Consider the following 21,903-nt stretch of genomic DNA (forward strand, 5'->3'; position numbering starts at 1 on the left):
TGATACGACGATGATTTTCGAGGGGGGGTTACCGCACTTGGGGGCGTGGCCTGCTGCTGTTGGCCCCGCCCCCTGTAAGCCCCGCCCCCGGCGGAAGCCGGAAGCGGCCGGGCCGCGCCGTGACCCGCGGGCGGGCAGCGCCGGCCGCGCCATGACGGGCAAGTCGGTGCGGGACGTGGAGCGGTACCAGGCGGTGCTGGCCGGGCTGCTGGCCGAGGACGAGAACAAGTTCTGCGCCGACTGCCAGGCCAAAGGTACCGCGCTGTCCCCCCCGGTGTCCCCGCATGGGTGTCCCCCCCACCCCCGGTGTCGCCCCCGCGGTGTCCGGCGGGCCCCGCCGGGGTTGTCCCCTCACGGAGGGTCGGGGCCGCTCGGGGGTACCCCAGGCTTGGCCTTCGGGGGGTCGGCCCCGCGCTCGGGGGCTTGGGGGTGGCACAACGGCCGTGCCTCGGTGGGGGCCCGGACGGTTCGGGGGGTTTGGGGGGCAGGACACGGGGGGGGTTTGGGGGGCAGGACACGGGGGGGTTTGGGGGGCAGGACACGGGGGGGTTTGGGCGCAGAACAGGGTGGCTTTTGGGGGTAGAACAGGGTGGTTTGGGGGCAGAACAGGGTGGTTTGGGCACAGAACACGGAGAGGTTTGGGGGGCAGAACAGAGTCAGGTTTGGGGGGCAGACCGTGTGGTTTTGGGGACAGAACAGGGTGGTTTGGGGGTCAGAACAGGGTGGTTTTTGGGGATGGAACACGAGAGTTTTGGGGGCAGACCTCGGTGGTTTTGGGGGACCGAACACGATGGTTTTGGGCAGGGAGAACCCCGGTAGTTTTGGGGTAGAAAAACCCCAAACAGAGGCAGGTTTGGCCGCAGCGGGGTCGGGCTCGCTGTGGGTCCCACGGGATGTGCCGGTGCCTCTGGAAGCGGCTCCCGGTGCCTCTGGAAGCAGCTCCCGGTGCCTCTGGAAGCGGCTCCGGTGCCTCTGGAACCCGCCGGTGCTCGGGGGCACATGGGGAGGGAATCCAGCGGCTCCCGGGATGTGGGAGATGCTCCATCGGGAGTGGGAGCCGCTCCTCGGGGTGAGGAGGGAGCTGGAAAAGCTCCTGTTGTGTCATTGGGAGGGAATTCCAGCTGGGGAGTCACATCCTGTCACCCGGGGCTGCCCCTGATGTGACCAGGATTGGAGGGGACACTGAGTAGGGAGAAGGAAGAAGGTGTAACAACACCCTGGAGAGATGGACCATTCCAGGGGTTTGTCCCCTGCTTCCTTTTCCACTGGATTCCTCCCTGTGAGCCTGGAAAGGCCCTGGCACAAGTTGCCCAAAGAAACCCCATCCCTGGAAGTGCCCAAGGCCAGGCTGGAGCACCCGGGGACAATGGAAGGTGTCCCTGCCCATGGCAGGGGTGGCACTGGCTGAGCTTTGAGGTCCTTTCCAACCCAAACCATTCCATGTTTCTGTGATTTCCAAGGCCTGTTGTGACCCTGAGCTGTCTGAGAAAGGAGTGGGAGGGGGTACAGAGGAACTGGTATCTCAATGTTTGAGTTCCAGAAGACAAAACAAAGGAATGGAACTTGTCCCCTGGTGGTGCAGACGCTGCTCTGGAGTTACTGCTGGGAAATGTTTGTTTTCCTGCAGCAAAAGAGTTAAAGTTGCCTCAAATCCTGTTTTAATGAGCCATTCTAATCACTTGGAGATCTGGACTTGAGCCTTGTTTCCCAAGAGCTGCTGGAAATGAACTTGGAGGAGGGACTGTCTTTGTATCCATCTGTAAACAGGACCCTTGGTGACCTCAGTGTGGCCCCTGAGAACTGCAGGTTCTGAGAACATTTCAAGTTATAACCCTGGGGTTTGTTTCCAGTTCTGCTCTTCAAAACCCCAACCCCACAGTGACCTCAGCCCAAGAACCTGTTTGATCTTGCAGGTGGTTTCCTGGTCCACCCCTGGCCTTGGGCCACGTGGGTTGGCAGAGGGCAGGATGTGCCCCCTCACGTGCCAGTCCTTTATCTCTTGGCACCTGGAGCCAGCACTGAGGGCAAAAATAGCAGCTTTATCTTGTCTTCTGAGGCACGAGACAGCAACAGCCCCAAACTGGGCACAGATTCTCCCCCAGCTCCAGGTTACCTGTTGGGATGTGATGGAGCAGCTTCTCCTGTTCACGGGACATCCTGGAAGTGCAGAATTGTAGCTAATTGTTATGGTAATTACTGTAATTAAGGGTTAGAGTTCAGCCCTGCCACTAAAGCAGCTCCTGGCTGGGAGGAAGGATTGCATCAGTCCTGGAGAGCAGGCTGGTGTTGTACTCAGTTATCTGATAACAATAATTATCCACTGACTTATCTGATCCCGTAATTACCCACTACACTAATGAGATTCCTGGAGGTGGGAAATCTCCTCCTCGAGGGCGTGTGTGGCCACAGGAGGTGTCTCTGCCATGAGCTCTCTGGGTAGTTCCTGCCAGTCAAAGCATCTTTTGGGGCAGTTTTGGTTATTGTGGTGAGTGTGTTGCTCTGGGTAGTGATGGCAAGAACGTCCTGATGTTCCTCCTGGAATAACTGCAGAGTTCCACTTTGGAGATGGAAATGATGGAATGAGCCCCAGGTGGACCTGTGGAGAGCAAAGAGAGCATTTTATTTGATATGTGGCTCCTTAATAAGGAAAGCTGTGCTGATGGGAGGCCACGTGGTACTTGCTGGCTCCAGATGGTCCCTCTCAGCACTTCCAGGGATACCTGGAAGCAAAGCTGCTCATCTGTACAGGTGCCTGAAGGGCTCAAGGCCAGGTTGGAGCAACCTGGGACAGTGGAAGGTGTCCCTGCCCATGGCAGGGGGTGGGACTGGATGAGCTTTAAGGTCCCTCCCAAGCCAAACCATTCTGTGACATCTCAGTGTGTTTTTGTTTCTGCCCAACAAACCCTGCAGTGCTCACAGGCCCTTGTGTAGGAGGAAGTTGGGTGGGATCTCCCTCTGCTGCTTCCTCTTTCCTTTGTGCCCAGGGTGGGTTACACCCCATGCCAGGGGTGATGAGTTGCCATAATCCTCTCCTTGAAGGCCTTTGCTGTTTGAGTCACCTGAACCAAGTGCCTTAAAAGAGGAGCTGCTGCTCTCCCAGGTGGGATCTCTCCTCCCTCTCCTTTCCCAAGGCCCTTCCCAGGGTGCTGTGGCTCCGTGTGTGAGTCTGGGAGATAACAGGGCTGTGGAACAGCCTGTGCTGAGCATCTGTCAGCACATCCCCTGCTGGACAGCAGAGTGTGGAGGTTGGGATGGCAGAGGAGATGGGGCTGTGGGGTGTCCTGTGACCTGACCTCGCCCTCAGTGTCCCCATGTCCTTCCAGGAGCTGGAATCACAGAATCCCAGACTATGAACAGCCTGTGTTGAGTAGCACTAACAGGATTCTTCATTTCTGACTCTAAAGCTGATCTTGTGTGCCCTACAGCTAATTGTGTTTGATTCTCTCCTCTCCCAACCTCTCCCCTCTGCTCTCCAGCCCATCCATCCATCCCACAGGCTCCTTGGATCCGTTGGGCCGGCGCTGGAGCGGCGGGTCCTCCCCAGGGAGCACCAGCGAGGATTTCTCTGTGCCCACAGGTTCAGGTTGCCCTGTGCTCCTCCTGGTTTGTCTGACCCTTCCCTCCATCCCTTGTCTTGTGAGACCTGAGGGTTCTGTGCCCAAATCAGCCCCTTCAACCTCGAGTGATCAGATGGGAAAAGTGTCACTGAGCACAACCCAAGCTCAGATCAATTCTCCATACAGGTAGAGCTGTGAAAATACCTGTCCAGAGGTGGTTAAATACTGGATGGGAAGGAGGAAAAGCAGGATGAAGAGCAGGTGGTTGAGGAAGGATGGCTTCCAGTGGAATGGGGGCGTTGGCTTAGTCCAGCCAGACCAATATTAATCTAAACCACGTTGCAAATATTCCCCAAAAGTGTGTGTGACTCAACTCCTGCATCAGCAGCCTCTTGAGTGGCAGCTGAATTTCCTTTTCAGTCAAAGCAGTTCAAAGAGTAACTTTTTAAATAGCTGTTGGAACAGCTGCATGGGAGGGGGATGATCATTATGGGGAGTGCTCCAAAAACCACAGTGGTGGGACTGAAAGTGCTCAGCTTGGCTTAGGGAATCTTGTGTGAGGAGAAAGCTCAGCCTTATGTAAGGGAAACTTGCCAGAGGGAGGCACGTGGGCTTGTGCTTTCATTTGGATTCTGAGCCACAATATTCTCTGTGATCTTCCATGATGCTGCTTTTGAGCTGTTCTGCTCTTCTAAAGGCAGGTCTGAGAGGAGAGTCTTGGGCATAAAGAGAGTATTGATTTCAGTTTGAGTGTAAATGTTCAGGAATGAGCTTTATCCTTTAGAGAGCTTGAGCTGAGAGCTGCTTCCAAGTGTCAGGCTGTGGGAGGTGATGCCATGAATGACCCTTCTCCCCAAAAACAGGACTTGGAGCCACGTTAGTGCAGGGTAAGATAAAAAGTAAAGGTCCTTTAATATCCCAGGCCCTACAGCCCACAGGAATACAGGATGACATCCATGTGTCCCAGTTCTTGTTTCCATGGTTTTTATAATAAGATCCCTCCAATCATTGCTTTACACATTTCTCAGTCCAGCCCCAGTCCCACCCCTGGTCCAACCCCCTGGAATTGGGTCTGGGGTCGTCAAAATCCTCTGTCTTCATCAGCTCCTCTTCCTCAGGCACACAAAGGTCTCTTGGAGCTCATCCAGTTCAACAAGGCCAAGTGCAGGTCCTGCCCTTTGGCCACCCCAACCCCTGCAGCGCTCCAGGCTGGGCACAGAGTGGCTGGAGAGCAGCCAGGCAGAGGGACCTGGGGGGACTGAGGGACAGGAAGCTCAACAGGAGCCACCAGTGTGCCCAGGTGGCCAAGAAGGCCAATGGGATCCTGGCCTGGATCCAAACTAGCGTGGCCAGCAGGCCCAGGGCAGTGACCCTTCCCCTGGACTCTGCCTTGGGGAGGCCACACCTTGAGTGTTGTGTTCAGTTCTGGGCCCCTCAGTTGAGGAAAGAGATTGAGGGGCTGGAGCGGGGCCAGAGAAGAGCAACGAGGCTGGAGAAGGGACTGGATGTGGCACTGAGTGTCCTCTGAAACACCTCCAGGGACAGAGAATCCAACATGTCTTGATCCAACCCCACTGTGAGCAGGGACAGGGAATCCAACATGTCTTGATCCAACCCCACTGTGAGCAGGGACAGAGAATCCAACATGTCTTGATCCAACCCCACTGTGATCACCAGTGGGCTTTTGGGTCACTCTGACCTGTGTTTATGTTTCATTCTGTGGGCCTTCTGATATCCTTCAGCTCTACCTTGGAAAGGAGTCTAAACAAGATTAATTAACTAAAGGAATTTGAGCTCCCTGTTCTGGGACAGGGGTAGTGATAGAAAGGCATTAAACTTAAACTGTTAGAAATATTAACCCTCTAAAAATCTACAACTGCTGTGTTCCTAAAATCTACAAAATGTGAAAATCAGAACAGAAACCCCTTTGGCATCAGAGGGATCACAGCCCTGTCCACCTGCCTGGGGTTGTAACTTCCCATTCAAGCAAGAAAAAAAGCACCAGTGAGGCCTCACTGTGGGATCAGAGTGTGCTTGGGAGAGTTGTGGGAAGATCCCCTTTAGGAACAGCCACCCAGAGCTCTGAGTCACTCCTGGATTTGTGTCCCCACTGCTGCCAGAAATAGGTAACAGGGATAATCCTCCAAGCACAGGCACTGGCTCTGATGTCCTGGGTCTGTGCCAGCTGCACTGACCCACCTGGGGACAGGAGGGTGGCAAATAAAGCTCCAAAAACACCAAGCTTCTCCAGGCTGAACACCCCCAGCTCCCTCAGCCTCTCCCCACAGCACTTGTGCTCCAGTCCCTTCTCCAGCCTCGTTGCTCTTCTCAGTTGGGTTGGAAGAGACCTCTGAGATCACCAAGTCCAACCCTTGATCCAACTCCACTGTGATCACCATGACTTGATCCAACCACAACTTGATCCAACCCTACTGTGATCACCAGCCCAGGGCACAGAGTGCCCTGGGCTGGTGATCACAGTGGGGTTGGATCAAGACATGTTGGATTCTCTGTCCCTGCTCACAGTAGGGTTGGATCAAGACATGTTGGATTCTCTGTTCCTGCTCACAGTGGGGTTGGATCAAGACATGTTGGATTCTCTGTCCCTGCTCACAGTGGGGTTGGATCAAGACATGTTGGATTCTCTGTCCCTGCTCACAGTGGGGTTGGATCAAGACATGTTGGATTCTCTGTCCCTGGAGGTGTTTCAGAGGACACTCAGTGCCACATCCAGTCCCTTCTCCAGCCTCGTTGCTCTTCTCTGGCCCCGCTCCAGCCCCTCAATCTCTTTCCTCAACTGAGGGGCCCAGAACTGAACACAACACTCAAGGTGTGGCCTCCCCAAGGCAGAGTCCAGGGGAAGGGTCACTGCCCTGGGCCTGCTGGCCATGCTATTCCTGATCCAGGCCAGGATCCCATTGGCCTTCTTGGCCACCTGGGCACACTGGTGGCTCCTGTTGAGCTTCCTGTCCCTCAGTCCCCCCAGGTCCCTCTGCCTGGCTGCTCTCCAGCCACTCTGTGCCCAGCCTGGAGCGCTGCAGGGCTTGGGGTGGCCAAAGGGCAAGACCTGCACTTGGCCTTGGTGAACTCCATCCCATTGGAATCAGCCCAGCTCTCAAGTTTCTCCAGATCCCTCTGCAGAGCCCTGCTGCCTGTCCAGGTCCTTCTCCAGATCCCTCCAGCCTGTCCAGGTCCCTCTCCAGGTCCCTCCTTCCTTCCAGCAGGTCGACACTCCCTCCCAACGTGGTGTCAGCAGCAAATTTGCTGCTGAGGGACTCAATCCCCTCATCTAAATCATCAATAAAGGTGTTAAACAGGACTAGACCCAACACATCACTGTTGGTGATGTCACCCAGTCTTCTCCCATGGATTCCTGTCATCTCACTGCTTGAAATTGTCCCTTTCACAGCTGATTTTCTCAAGGCATGAACATCCCTTTGCCCAGCAGCAGGAAGGACCCACCCTGCTGTTCTCAGCATCTCTTTTCACTTCCTCCACCTCCCTCATTCCGTGCTGGGCTCACCACAGCCCTTCAGAGCACGAGATGGTACCAGTGATAAGCTCTGCCCTGAAAGCTGCACAAATTCTGCCTTCAGAGCCCTCAAATATCAGGAATTTGGGGGCAAACTGGAGCCATCTCAGGTCAGTGATTAACCTGGAATTAACCTGTGCTAATAATGAAAGCTCAGTTGGTTGGGACCCACAGGTTTGGTCCCTGGGTGAGCCATTCACTGAAGAGTTGCACTTGATGGTCCTTGTGGGTCCCTTCCAACCCAGACTATCCTGTGAAACAGCATCATTTAGAGATCTTGAGGATGTTTTGCTGGGTTTTAGAGCTCACCTCCTTCCCCAAACTGCTGGGACGCTGGAGGAGACACTCCCAGCCAAGAGCAGAGGAAGTTGTTTTGCAAGACAAGGCTCTGCCACCCTCCTGGGCAGCACAGTCAGTCAGTCCTTAAGCAACTCCTTCCAGAACAAGGAAACCACAGGGCAAAGGAAGCTCCAGGATCTTGGGTTATTTCCTCTTTTGGCCCTGCAAGAAGTGGGGCTTTTCAGCTTGGATTCTCCCCATCCCAGTGAGAGCTGCTGTGGGAGGTTTATCCTCCTCTAAGGAGAATTTCCCACATCCCTTTGCCCAGGAGATGCCCAGGGGATGCTTGGGGTGGTGCTGCATCCCAGCACATGGAGCAGTGGTGGTGGTGGCATCCCCTTGCCCTGGCACAGCAGGTGCTCCCCCCAGGCAGGGGTTGTTTGCCCTTGGACTATTTAATTAGGTCCTGAATAGTGATGCTCTCCCCTTCCTGCCCATGAAAGCAGCTATTTTTTTCCTGACCCCCCCAACCCTCTTCTGCAGCCAAATCTGGTTTATTTTTAACTGCCTTCTGGAGGGTTATTACTCCAGAAAGTTGCAGGAGGAGCTCGAGCCAAAATTTAGGGCCTGAATAAAGGGGTGAGGAGTGAAGCCCCTTAGGATTTCTCAATTAAAAACACTCAGGGCTGTGAACTCAGAGCAAAGTGACTCATTTAGAGTGGACTCCTCAGGCTGTGCTGGGGTTTTAGAGGGAATTTGGGAGCCTTTTCAATAATTCAGATCCTTCAGCAGCCCTTGTGGCATTAATGGCTTGGCTGGGAGCTGGTATGTGGTGTTAGTTTTGACAGGCTGGGATATAAAACAGGCTGTGGAAGTGTCTCCTGGAGCACTGGCTGAGCCTCTGGATGGTGCATCCTCCCTCAGGAATCCACTCAAGTATTCAGTGCAGCTTTGGGAAGTCAGAACTGGCTGAGCAGTGGATGCTTTTAAGCTCGTGATCTCCCTGCAGCCCCTGCCAGGCTGGGATTGTGTGCCAGGGTGGTCTGAGCTCACCTAAATACTGTGCCAGCACTCAGGGGGTGGCTGGGCTCTTAAATCTCTCTGGATTCTGACTCCAAACTGGGGGTTTCTTGAATTCAGGCAGGGTTTGGGCAGGTGTGAGGGGAGGCACAGGGGCACAGACAGCACAACAAGCGTTGCCCAGCTGGGCTGGTGCCAAGAGTTGCTTTCCATGAATGGTAAAATCAGCCCTGATGCTGAAACACGAGTGGTGGCAGCACCAGGAATGGCTGATACTGGTTGGCACTGGAGCAAACTCCCAGTTTTCCAATGGGAAGGGGCTTTTCATTTCACCCTTAAGCTTTGAGGATGCTCAGCCTCAGTGCAACTATTTTTACATTAATCAGAATATTCACGTGAGGAGCAACGTCTTTAATGAGCAAAAACTTTGTGTTACTGTGTCCTCAAACCTCCTGGAGATCAGTCCATGATTCCCTGACCCTGGAGGGTCCCTGGGAGCAATTGGTGGGTGCCAGGGTGTGCCCAAGGGCTGCAGGGGCTGATAGTGCTGCAGGGCAGCTCCAGCAGTGCTGATTAGTGCTTATTAATGATAATGTTGACTGGTACAAACCATTCTCTGAGCAACTTTCCCCTGAAGTTCAGCCTGAAGTCACCCAAGTTTCTGTGGCTTGGTTCTGGTTTTGGGGAGTTAATGCTGCAGCATGTGATGGAACTCACATCTGGAAATACCACGGGGCTTTCTCCAGTGTGTCACCTTGAAAGCAGAAGTGAAACCGTGGGGAAATCCCTCCCCAAGCCCTGCCCAGCCCCATCCCAGCCTGGCCCTTCCCCAGGAGGGGGTTTAGTGGCAGCTCCTCCAGTGCAGCCTCCCAGGAGGGAAGTGGGAGGGTGTTGACATTGCATCAAACCCTCCCTCTGGAACACGAAAAAAAGGCTTTGGGGGAAATTTAAAGGTTAAAACGTTGGTTTAGCTTAAGCTGGAGGTGCAGTAATAGTGTGTTTGAGCTGTGGCATCAGAGCCCTGCCTGCAAACTTGGGCAGTGCTTTAAACCCCCCAGAAACACCCCCCTTGTGTGGCTGTGTGGGCAGAGGACACTCAGGGCTCACAGTCACTCCTGGCTCTGGGTATAAACAGCCCCCCAGCCCCAGCTTTCTGCTGGTTCCTGCAATCCACAGATGTGAGACCTTTCTTGTAGCCCCTGCTGGCCCTGCAAGGACACCCAGCCAAGGCTGGGACAGCAGCAGTGAGGAGCTCACCCCTGGTTGTGTAATGTGTTTATTGCCAGAGCACCTGCTTGGAGGATTTTTGAAAGCCCAAGTCTTAATTTTTTGGAAATATTCCCTGGCATAACGAGGCTCCTCCACTCTGGGCTCACCCAGAGCTGGGGTTTAGGAGTGCAGCTGTTAGTCCTGAGCTCAGTCCTTGCTGTTCCAGCATTGAAGTGACACTGAAGTGGGAGGGTGACACTGTCCCCCTGAGTCATTCTCGTAGTGGCATCGTGGGGTGGGAGGTTGTGGTGGCTTGAGCTGGTCCATGTGACAGCAGTGAGCTGATTACTCCAGCCTGGCTGTAGTATCTGCCTATTAATCCTTTTAGTCCTATAAAGGCTAAATATATCCAGAGTTTAAATCTAACCTTGAGTCTCATGCTTAATCCTGCCCACAGTCTCACGTTAGAGCCCTCGAGGTGGAGCTGGCAGAGAATTCCAAGTGAGGGCTCCTGGCTCTCACTGCCCAGGGCTTGTACTGCAGTCCCTTCCTTTTTAACATGCTCAAATTAAGGATTCTGCTTTGCTTGAGTCAGTCCTAGATTTTGGTGGGTGTAATAAATGAACAAGGGTGTGCTTTTAATCAGGTCTTCACCAAGATCTGTTCCTAAACTGGGAAGTGAATTCATCAGCTCCATTAAATTAATATTGTTCTCAAGGGCCACTTCTGAGGGAAAAAGAAGCAAGTAATGGCAGGGAAGGCCAGAAGACTTAATAAAAGCTTTTTTAAAATCCTGAGTTCCCTGGAACAGGTACTGGAGGTAAGTTGGATGTCCTGGCAAGGTCTATGAGCCACAGATTGCATTAAGAGCACCAAATCCCTCAGGATACTCCAGACTTTGCCCATAAATAGGAATTAAACTGTTAACAGCATATCTAGAGACTCAAATGCAGCACTGCTTTTTTAGGGCTTTGAAATTACACTCTCCCCCTCTTCCCCCTCCCACCTCACTCTCATTAGCTTCAGGCTTTGCTATTTTAGCAGCCCAAGACCAGGCAGGATAACTGTTCATCTGCAGTGATGTCTGGGCAAAGGGCTGGCACAGTTTAGTGGAGCCCTAATTCAGGCTGTGGCCACTTCCCTGGGCAGGGTGACACCCAGCTGGATGTGGGAGCTGGACACCCAAGCTGGGACTGGCTGAGGGGGGTTAGTTTTGGAAAAATGAGTTTCCAAACACTCCTTCCAAAGCTGATCTTCCTTCTCCAGGACTGAGGGTCTGGTCCTGGCTGGGAGAGGGGCTGTGGCCCCCCCTGCCACCCCCTGCCCACCCCCTGCCCACCCCTGGGTGCTGCCCTGCTGGCTGTTCTGGGTGCAGGGAGGAAATCTAAGCTTGATAATCTCTCCCTTGTGGTTTTTTTCCCCTGGCATGATGTCCCATCCACTCCTTGGAGCTCCCCTGCCTGCCTGAGCCGCATGCAAACCGGGAATCCCATTGGAATGGCAATTCCAATCTTGGAGCTGTGGGAAACTGTGGAGTGAACTGATCAAGTGTCTCGTGCTGGGGTTGCACCCTGGGGCTCCACGTTCCTGGGGGGTCAAATCCTGGGCTTGGGGCTGCTCTCCTGGCCCAGCTGGGCCTTCCTGCATGAGGATAAAGAGATTTGATGGTGCAGTTCCCAGGCTGAGGATTTCTTGCTGCTTTTCCTACAGCAGCAGGGAATGTTCTGGAGCTGATTCCACTGGAATGAGGTTGAGAAAGGGGGAAAGCAGGAGCACAGGCTTATGTTGAAATGATGTGTTGTTATATTTGTCTAAGCAGAACTCAGGGGGTTGTGGTGTTGTCTTCCCTCTTCCTCTTGGAGTTGTTTGTTTTGTGTAGATGGAAGAGGGAGGAAATAAATCTCCAAGTATAATGATTTCAACATCCTGCTGCTGTCCAATTCCAATTTCCAATCTGGCTGGGAATGCAAACCCCTCAGCAGTCCCAGTTCACTTGGAACAGTTTCTGAGCTGCTCGAGGCAACCTTGGGCTGAGCTGGTGGCAACCCCTGGGGTGTCTTTGCAGGGCCACGATGGGCCTCGTGGAACATCGGGGTGTTCATCTGCATCCGCTGTGCTGGGATCCACAGGAACCTGGGAGTGCACATATCCAGGGTCAAATCTGTCAACCTGGACCAGTGGACACAAGAACAGATCCAGGTAAAGAGGGGGCAGTAAATTCAGGGGGGGTTTGGTAGTGGGGCTGCAGAAATTGGGAGCTTGAGTAGCCCAAGGACGTGGGAAGTGCAGCAGGAAGAGGATGATCCCCAGCTTGGTTGTGTTGGGAGGGCAAATGTCACCATTTCAGGCTCTGCAAACATCAGAGGGAAGGGCAAATGAGCTGCAGGTTGTGCTCAGTTGCCAGAGGCTGCTGCTGTGGAGCTGCTGCTGTGGAGCTGCTGCTGTGGAGCTCTGCCCACCTCCCCCTGAGGTTTGCAGGAGTCAGAACCTGCCCCTCCAGAGGGACTCCAGGTTGCTAATGTGGCATTTACCTTTAGTCTTTCACTAAATATTGTGCTGTGGGGCTCAGAATTGGGGAGTTGTGCAGGAGGAGGGGGTTGTGGCAGCTGCTTCAGGACCCCCCTGGCAGGTGATGAGTGGCTTTGGGTGCAGACAGAGCTCAGGATTCCACTCCTGCCTGGAGTTCTGAGGGCTGGCAGTGCCTGGGCTGTGTGTGAGAGCTTTGGTGTCTGTGCAGGCACCACTTCAAAGGACTCTTTTGGTTTCCAGTGTGTGCAGGAGATGGGAAATGGCAAAGCAAACCGTCTCTATGAAGCCTTCCTGCCTGAGAACTTCAGGAGACCTCAAACAGACCAGCATCCTTTCTGCAGGGACTCACATGGAGCCTGTTCATCCTGGAGCTGTGGAGCTGCACTCCTGGCAGAGCTGAACAGGAGGGTTGGCTCAGGATGAGCCCCCTGAGCTCCCTCTGAGCCTGGCCATGGAGCTGGGAGGGGGCAGGATTGGTGCTGAGCTCTGGGGGTGGAGAACTGGGACACCAATGTCACCACATGAAGCTATTCCAGACTTCAGAGCTGTGGGAAGTGGGAAGGTTGGCTTTCAAAAGTGCTGAGTGTTTGAAAGGCTCAGGGGAGACCTAATTGTGGCCTTCAGTGCTTGAAGGATCTACAAAAAGATGGGAAGGGACTTTGGACAAGGGCTTGGAGTGCCAGGACACAAGGAATGGCAGGTTAGGGGGGGTATTAGGGAGAAATTCCTCCCTGGGAGGGTGGGCAGGCCCTGGCACAGGTTGGGCAGAGAAGCTGTGGCTGTCCCAGCCCTGGAAGTGCCCAAGGCCATGTTGGAGCAACCTGGGACAGTGGAAGGTGTCCCTGCCCATGGCAGAGGGTGGAACTGGGTGGGCTTTAAGGTCCCTTCCAACCCAAACCATTCTGGAGTTCTGTGATAAAAAGGTTTAATGATTCTGGAAACTTCCCTAAAAAAACCCCACAGGAGCAGCTCTCCACCATCATTTTTTTATCCTAAGCTGGTGCCAGAGGTGCTTTTTTATGTGCAGGATCGAGCTCTGGCCACTGTAATCTGTGCTAATGACATGGAGTAAACATCAAACAGTGAAGAAAACACACTGAGGATCCAAGCCCTGATTTAATGTACCTTTTATAGCACTGTCATGCTTGAAATAACCCAAGGGCAAAAATCGAGCAGCAAAAGGAGTTTGGAACCAGCACTAAATTATTTTAAGAAAGTTACTGCTGGAAATGCTCTTTAAACAGTCATTAGTTTAGTTACAGCCTGTACCTTGTACCTACATGTCAAATAATACTATGTAAGGCTTCTATTCTGGCCTCATTTGTCTTTAACGAGCTGCTGCAGAGCCGTGGAGAGTTTCATCAGAGATAAATACGAGAAGAAGAAATACATGGACAGAAGCATCGACATCAACGCGTTCAGGGTCAGTCTCTGGGGGGTGGGAGGGTGTCAGTGTGTCTGTCTTGGGAGTAAGTAGAGCCTTTGTGACAACACTGTTTAAATGTTTCCTGGATTAGTGACTAATCCCTTCCCCGGGGCTGTTTGCAGTCAGTGGTGGAGGGAGAATTGAAATTGGAGACCTTTGAGGGGTCTTGTTCAGTTCCTTACTCAGAGCAGGATAAATAAAAACCCTCAGATTGGAGCTCCAGAGTTTTTGGATCAATAACAGCATCGTGTGTGAACTTTGTCTTGGTGTGATGGTCAGTTTAGTCATGAAAAACCAGGAGAAATGTTTCCTGGATTAGTGACTAATCCCTCCTGCAGGGTTGGCTGGAGTCAGTCATGGAGGGAGGATTCAAACTGGAGGAGACTGGGAAGGGTCTGGTGCAGTTCCCTGCTCAGAGCAGGACAAATAAAAACCCTCAGATTGGAGCCACAGATTTTTTAGATCAATAACAGCATCAATAACAAATGCAAATCTTTAGCTCAAACACAGCTCTTCAGCTGCATCTGAGGGGCTTTAACCAATAATATGAACCTTCTCTTGGTGTGATGAGGAGCTTTGACCCTCATCAGGATGTTTTCCCTTCCAGAAAGAAAAGGATGACAAGTGGAAAAGGAGTAACGAGCCTGTATCTGAAAGAAAACTGGAGCCCATCATCTTTGAGAAGGTGAAGATGGTAAGAGCAGAGGGAATGGTGGTGGCCCAGCTGTGGAGACACCTCAGGCAGGGCAGAGGGAACCCAGCCTGCTCTGGGAGCCTTTTTGCTGCCTCAGTCACAGCAGTGGGTGCTTTGAGTCACTCTGGAGGTGGGAGCTTGTTTTCCTCTGCTCACCCAGATATTAAGCAGACGTGCTCTGCCTTGCCCTGCAGAGCAGATTGGAATCCAGCTATTCCCTGCTGAGTTTTCCAGCCTGAGCAGCTCCTTGTCCCTCGTTTAGAGCCTGCCTGAATCTGACAGTGGGCTCCAAACTATTGGGACAATAAGACAACTCTGTAATATTCACTCTGAAATTCTTTTTGGATGAGCAAAGAGAACTTCACTGTCATTTTCTACTTCTTTCACTTAAGTCCACTGGAAAAAGAAAAGGATTTTAAGGGTTAATCTCACAAAAGCCTCTGACATAACAGTAAACCCAAATGTGATCTAGACCTGTGGTGTTCTTTTCCCCCCAGCCTCAAAAGAAAGAAGAAATGCAGCAGTCTAGAAAAAGTTCTCCTAAATCTGAGCCAGTTATGGACTTGCTGGGACTTGGTAAGAGCCTTTCCAGCCCTTCTGCCCTCAGTTTTAGTGACTTTAGAGACCATCTTGTGAATCTGATGAGCTTTGAGTGCTTATTTTCCATGTCAGGTGAACAATGGGAGTACTGGAATGTTCTGCTTGAAGTGCTCTGGTGCAGCCCAAGCACCAGGGAGAGTTTTCCTTGACTTTTCCTTTGGGTTGGGGCAGTTTTGTGCCTGGAGTGTTCCAGGAGCAGCTCTGTGGGCTGCACACTCTGGGCTGCTCCAGGTTGATGGGGCACACAGGCCACTTCTGAGTCCTGCCCCAGTTCCTCCTGTGCCCCAGAAGGACGAGGGAGGCTCTGGCAACGTGGGGCAGGTCCGTGGGTTGGGTGCCACGTTGGCAAGAAGGTGCCCCCAGCCCCGTGTGGCACACCCAGCACAGCTCCATCTCTCCCAGATGCTCCTGTGACAACCCCTGTCACAAATGGCAGGCCCAGCAGCCTGGAGAAGGACCTGGACCTCTTTGCATCAGTGGGATCCAGCTCAGACTCCAGGAAGGTGAGCAGGGGATGGTGGGGCTTGGCAAAGCCTGGGTGGGTCATAGAACCATGGGATAATTTGGGTTGGAAGGGGCCTTAAAGGTCATCTAGTCCTTGCAGTGAGCAAGGACACCTTCCAGCAGACCAGGCTGCTCCAGACCCTGTTCAGCCTGACCTTGAACACTTCCAGGGATGGGAATTAATTCCTAAAATATCCTCCTTAATCTAAATTTGCCCTCTGTCATGTTAAAGCCATGACCCCTTGTCCTACCAGTGTCCCTGTAGGGAGATGCCAGGCTGGGATGATGATCCCTGGTGCCCTCCCTGGTGCTGGATGCAGATGTGGCACTAATCCTGTCTCTGTCTCAGGTCATTGGCTCCATGCCAACCTCTGGAAGTGCTGGTTCTGTTCCTGAAAACCTGAACCTCTTCCCTGAGCCGGGAGGCAAAGGGGAGGAGGTGGCGAAGAAACAGCTCTCCAAGGACTCCATCCTCTCCTTGTATGGCTCCCAAACCCCTCAGCTGCCTGCCCAAGGTACCACAGAGCTGAGCTGGTCCTGGGGACCAGCCCTTGGGGTGGGAGGTGTCCTGGTAGCTGACAGTGATGTGGGAATGTCCTTGAGACTCCTGGAATGGTTTGGGTTGGGAGGGACCTTAAAGCTCACCCAGTTCCACCCCCTGCCATGGGCAGGGACACCTCCCACTGTCCCAGGTTGCTTCAGCCTGGCCTTGGACACTCCCAGGGATGGGGCAGCCACAGCTTCTCTGGGCACCCTGTGCCAGGGCCTGCCCACCCTCCCAGGGAGGAATTCCTTGCCAATATCCCACCTACCTGCCCTCTGGCAGTGGGAAGCCATTCCCTGTATCCTATCACTGCATGTCCCTTTCCAAAGCCCCCCTCCAGCTCCCCTGGGCTCTGTGAGCAGCACAGGGAGCAGCTGAGGTGGATGGCACTGCCACCTGTGTGAGCTGTGACAGGAGGGTCTCCATTCCCACCGGGACAGTGCCCAGCAGCTCCTCCTGCCCCTCTCTCCACAGGCACCATGTTCATGGCACCCGCTCCCATGGCATATCCCACAGCAGCCTATCCCAGCTTCCCCGCCGTGCCCGCTGCCAGCAGCATGCTGGGCAGCCTGGTGGCCCCCCCGGTGGGCATGGTGGCCCAGCCGGGCACCGCAGCGGGCATGGTGGCACCCGTGGCCATCCCGGCGGGGTACGTGGGCAACGTGCAGGCGGCGGCGGTGCTCGGGGTGCCCAACGGCATGATGGGCACCCAGCAGGGCGGGTACGTGGCCGCCGTGCCCCAGCCCGTGTACGGTGTGCAGCCGGCACAGCAGCTGCAGTGGAACATCGCCCAGGTGAGCCTGGGGGGCACCTGGGGAATGGGGGGGTGCCCAGCCCTGCCCCTCGGGGGGTGGGCAGGGGATGGTGCTGCAGGGATGGAGGGACCACTGAGGAGGGGCAAGTTTAGGGGGCTGGGATTGGGGGAGGGCAAAGAGCAGGGTGACATCAGTTCAGCTGAACTGGTAGAGGGTGGTAGAGGGTGGCATAGCTGGGAGAGCAAGGGCTTGTGCACACCTGGGAATGCCAGGATCACTGAGGCTGGGAAAATCCTCCAAAATCAGAGCCCACCTTGTGCCCATCCCCACCTTGTCACCAGCCCAGCCATGTCCAGTCATGCCTTGGACACCTCCAGGGATGGGGATCCACCATCTCCCTGAGCAGCCCCTTCTAATGTTTAAGAACCTCCAAAATGAGAGTCCACCCTGTGTCCCCATCCCCACCCTGTGTCCCCATCCCCACCCTGTGTCCCCATCCCCACCCTGTGTCCCCATCCCCACCCTGTGTCCCCATCCCCACCCTGTGTCCCCATCCCCACCCTGTGTCCCCATCCCCACCCTGTGTCCCCATCCCCACCCTGTGTCCCCATCCCCACCCTGTGCCCCATCCCCACCCTGTGCCCCCATCCCCACCCTGTGCCCCAGCCCAGCCATGTCCAGTCATTCCTTGGACACTTCCAGGGATGGGGATCCACCATCTCCCTGAGCAGCCCCTTCAGTGTTTAGCAACCCTTTCCATGCAGAAATTCCTGATGTCCACCTAAACTTCCCTTGGCACAACTAAAGACCAGGTCCTGTCACACCTGGCAGCCTCAGACCTGCTCACCTTAACTCTTTAGAAGACCTTGTGCTTAAGCCTGAAGTGTGTGGTGGGTCCAGAGTTTGCCCTTTGGCTGCCCTGGGCTGGCAGTGCCCAGGACACTCCCCTGACCTGTGTCCTGTCCCCTTTGCAGATGACCCAGCAGATGGCTGGGATGAACTTCTACGGAGCCAACGGGGTGCTGGGCTATGGACAGTCCCTGGGTGGAGGAGGAGCCCAGGGCAGCAATCAGTCCCTCAGCTCTCCCCTGTGGAAATGAGCCCTCGCGTTGTGACCATTTCTGCCTTCTGTTCTGTTCTTCAAACCTGCTCCATGAGACATTCAGGGTTTTTCTTTGGGGCTGCCCAGCCCGGACCCTTCCATATCTGAGACCCATCTCTGCCTTCTCACTGTCACACACGGTGACACCTCAGTGACCAGAACATGAGCTCCCCTGTCCTTAGCACAGTCAATGCACATTTTGGGGTGGATCCCCCTCCTTGCACAAACCTCCACCGATGCTTCTGGGTAGCACTTGATGTCCTGCTGGGCACCTGGGCAGAGGTGGGACTGGGAAATCTCCTTTGTTCTGCCTGCTAAAGTCAGGCCTTGTCACTTCAACTCCAGTGTTAGTAGATTCGGGTTAGTAGAGGGGTGGGAAACCTTGTCTGGTGCTGAGGAACTGGATTTAACCCAAGCCCAGGGGCAAGCAAGCCTTGCTACCTCCTCCCTCGAGTGGAGTTCTCCAGAGCTGAGGCTCTGTGGCCCTCACTGGAACCAAAGTCCTTGGGAAGAGCCCGTCCCTCCCCCCTGAGCAAGCCGGATTCTCGCCCGGGGCAAAGCCCATGGAATGTGAAACTTGCACTTCAGAGAGGCTTTTCTGGCTGATGTTGGTATTTGATGTATTTAACTTTTAACAATCTAACTGAGAGTTAACTTATCCAGGGCTGAGAGCCCACTGCAAGTTTTCTTACACTTTTAAAATGACTATGACATCCTAATTTATACTTTTTTCATATTTTTTGTTGTTGTTGTTGTTGTTGTTCCTGTGTAATCCTGGTACCCTTTCCTGGCTCGCTTTGGACATTTTAATCTTAGGCAGGTTTCTTTTTTCTCATCTCCAGTAGAACACAAACTGCTTCAAGTCATCAGCGTGAGCAACAGGTCAGACTCGTGGTCTGCTTTCTCCTGTGGATATGGAAATTCCCAAATAAAAACTGCAGTGAAATCTCCACTGGCTGCCTCAGGTTTTTGAGCAGCACGTGCCAGGCTCTGTTCCCTGCTGCTCTCAGGGGGAGTTGTTCACTCCAGGCGTGGGGATTTGGGGTGTTTCACCCCCCAGTCAGCCCAATTCCAGGGTCCCCAATGTCAGGGGGTGAGGGCTGGCAGCACTCTGAGCACTGGGCTCAGCCCAGGCACACCCAGGTCAGTTGAGACTCTGGAGAAAAAGAGACTCTGCTTTGGGCTGGGAGGATTAAATTTTTCAGCAGGAATTAAATTGTTCAGCTTTGAACTTGATGTTCAACAAAACCCAACCAAGGCTCAGCCAAAAGGTACATTTTAAGCTTATACCAAGAGTTAACAGTCCTAAAACTCTGGGATAGAAAGGTTTGGGTGGGAAAGGGACCTTGAAGATCATCTCATTCCACCCCCTGCCATGGGCAGGGACACCTTCCACTATTCCAGGTGGCTCTAGCCTGGCCTGGAACACTCCCAGGGATGGAGCAGCCACAGCTTCTCTGGGAAACCCATCCCAGCTCCTCCCCACCCTCCCAGCCAGGAATTCCTTCCCTGTATCCCACCTATCCCTGCCCTCTGGCAGTGGGAAGCCATTCCCTGTGTCCTGTCCCTCCATCCCTTGTCTGAAGTCCCTGCCCATCACTGGGGAAGGTTGGGTGGGATTTGGGAGTCACCTGAAGCCCAACCTGGGAGGCTTGTGGGTGGCTGTGCAGCTGCAGGGAGAGCTCAGCTCTTCCTGGGAGCCTTGAGCTCATCATCCTCTGCATATTAATTATGGCATTTCTTGCCTCGAGTCAAAACCTGCTTTTTCCAGGAAAAAAAAAGGAAGAGTTTCCTCCTTTCCCCTCCTCCCCAGTGTATCTGTTGGGTGACTTTGGGGCTGGATGTTTTGCAAAGCTGGACTCAAACACAGAAGAAAGTTTTCAAGCTGGTTTTAATCATCTTCACTTGCTGCCCCAATACTGTACATGCAGGTACAAGCCAATGAAAATGTGAGTAATTCAGGTTTTCCCCATTTTTTGGGGGGGAAAACTGGCTGGGAATATTTTACAAAACAGCGTGCACCTCACAGCCATCAGTCCTGCTGCAGATAGAAACCACAAAAATACAAGAGTTGGACATTAAGAAAGACCACACACATAGAAAACGTTACAGAACACAGGTAGAAAATTGCCATTTGCTTGGTTGAAACCTATTCCCTCTCTCAAGGATCCATCACAAGCCCATCCCCTTCTCTTGGCTGTGGAACTGGGGCTCAAAGGACCCTCCAGTTCCCCCCTCTGGGGTGATTTTTGAAGGTGGAGTTGTTCAATAGGAGGAATCTGTCATCAAACCAAGTTTATCACGACATAGGACGGGGTGGGGAAGGAGCCAGGGGGGTTCTGTGGTTCCATCCTGGCTCCTGAAATCCAAAGGTATCCAAGGTGAGTGTGTCAGTCCTGGGAATTCTCCTGACTCTTCCCTCAGGTAAGGGATGCTCAGGTTTGATGGTGACATTACCTGTCACCTCATCCAATAGCAATTAACTCGTGGCTAATTGGGCTCTGACACCTTCCCAGCCTCATGGGGCTCTCTTGGTTCAGGTAACCCTTAAATGTAATTTTTGGGGGACTTTGGGCTGGAAAATGGGAAGAATTGTGTGGAATTGTCCTTGTGTGGTTGTATCCCTTGGAGTTGTAACTCCTTTTAGCCCCAGGGAAGGGCTGGGGTTGGAACAACTGCCTGAGCTCTGGGGGCATCTCCTTCCCTTTAATCATCTCATCCCACCTGGAGCAATTTTGGATTCCTTTATGGCCCCCCCCAAACTTTTCAGGGGGGTTGACAGAGTTTAAAGGCAGAGATTGTTTAATTAGAGATACCAAAGTCAGGATTGTTTAATAGGATGAGCATTTCCAAACTTCACTTTGGGTGCTTCTAAAAACCTCATTGGTGCTTTTCTCCATGTGCTTGTTTGGGGTTTATTTCCCTGGTGCTGTTTAAGAACCAAATTCAAGGATAAAATCCCAGAACCAAATCCAAGGATAAACTCCCAGAACCAAATCCAAGGATAAACTCCCAAAACCCAAAACCAAATTCAAGGATAAGCTCCCAGAACCAAATTCAGGGATAAACTCCCAGAACCAAATTCAGGGATAAACTCCCAGAACCAAATTCAAGGATAAACTCCCAGAACCAAATTCAGGGATAAACTCCCAGAACCAAATTCAAGGATAAACTCCCAGAACCAAATCCAAGGATAAACTCCCAAAACCAAATTCAAGGATAAACTCCCAGAACCAAATCCAAGGATAAACTCCCAGAACCAAATCCAAGGATAAACTCTCAGAACCAAATCCAAGGATAAACTCCCAGAACCAAATCCAAGGATAAACTCCCAGAACCAAATTCAAGGATAAACTCCCAGAACCAAATTCAAGGATAAACTCCCAGAACCAAATCCAAGGATAAACTCCCAGCTCTTGCTTCCCCCAGAGCTATTCCTAAGCCATGTTTTCCTGTCTGAGGTGTAAACTTTGGAGATTAATGACAGATCCTTGAGTCCTGGATAATTCCTTACCCGATCCAGGTGCTCATTCCTGGGGTTGATCTGGAGGTGGGGGTGGGACCGTGTGATGGGGGAGATTATTCATTGAACTGCATGAAAAAAATCAAGCCCTTTAAGAAAACAAGGCCACCAACTTCAAAGTGCTCTTAACATTCACGAGGCCCCCTCTGCCAGGGGCCCTGGGCAGGTGGGTGGGCACGGGGAGGGGGAGCTGCTCCTGCCAGACCTCAGGAATTGCTTCACGTTCTCCAAAATTCCCTTCCTTTAGGGATATTGGGGTATTTACACAGGGCCATCCTGCCAGGGAGAGGGATCAGGGACCCACAGGCTCCATCCTGCCAGGGAGAGGGATCAGGGACCCACAGGCTCCCTCTCCATCCTGCCAGGGAGAGGGATCAGGGCCCCACAGGCTCCCTCTCCATCCTGCCAGGGATCAGAGCTCCACATCTCCCTCTCCATCCTCTCAGGGAGTGGGATCAGGGCTCCACAGGCTCCATCCTGTCAGGGAGTGGGGTCAGGGCTCCACATCTCCCTCTCCATCCTCTCAGGGAATGGGATCAGGGCTCCACAGGCTCCATCCTGTCAGGGAGAGGGATCAGGGCTCCACACCTCCCTCTCCATCCTGCCAGGGAGAGGGATCAGGGCCCCAC

General features: G+C 53.4%; 2 protein-coding genes across 2 annotated transcripts in view; both read left to right on the top strand.

Annotated features, from left to right (window-relative positions):
- NFYC (nuclear transcription factor Y subunit gamma) overlaps window positions 1-21,903 on the top strand; it is a 129,484-nt gene that overhangs the window by 46,645 nt on the left and 60,936 nt on the right. The window lies entirely within an intron of this gene.
- SMAP2 (small ArfGAP2) lies at window positions 88-18,701 on the top strand. Its single transcript, XM_071576482.1, has 10 exons — window positions 88-254; window positions 11,663-11,796; window positions 12,367-12,452; window positions 13,471-13,549; window positions 14,160-14,246; window positions 14,744-14,822; window positions 15,249-15,349; window positions 15,700-15,865; window positions 16,369-16,688; window positions 17,624-18,701. The coding sequence occupies exons 1-10, from the start codon at window positions 152-154 to the stop codon at window positions 17,747-17,749; spliced, it is 1,281 nt and encodes a 426-aa protein (XP_071432583.1). The 5' UTR covers window positions 88-151; the 3' UTR covers window positions 17,750-18,701.

Source organism: Pithys albifrons, chromosome 24, assembly GCF_047495875.1.
Source record: "Pithys albifrons albifrons isolate INPA30051 chromosome 24, PitAlb_v1, whole genome shotgun sequence".
Lineage (NCBI taxonomy): Eukaryota > Metazoa > Chordata > Aves > Passeriformes > Thamnophilidae > Pithys > Pithys albifrons.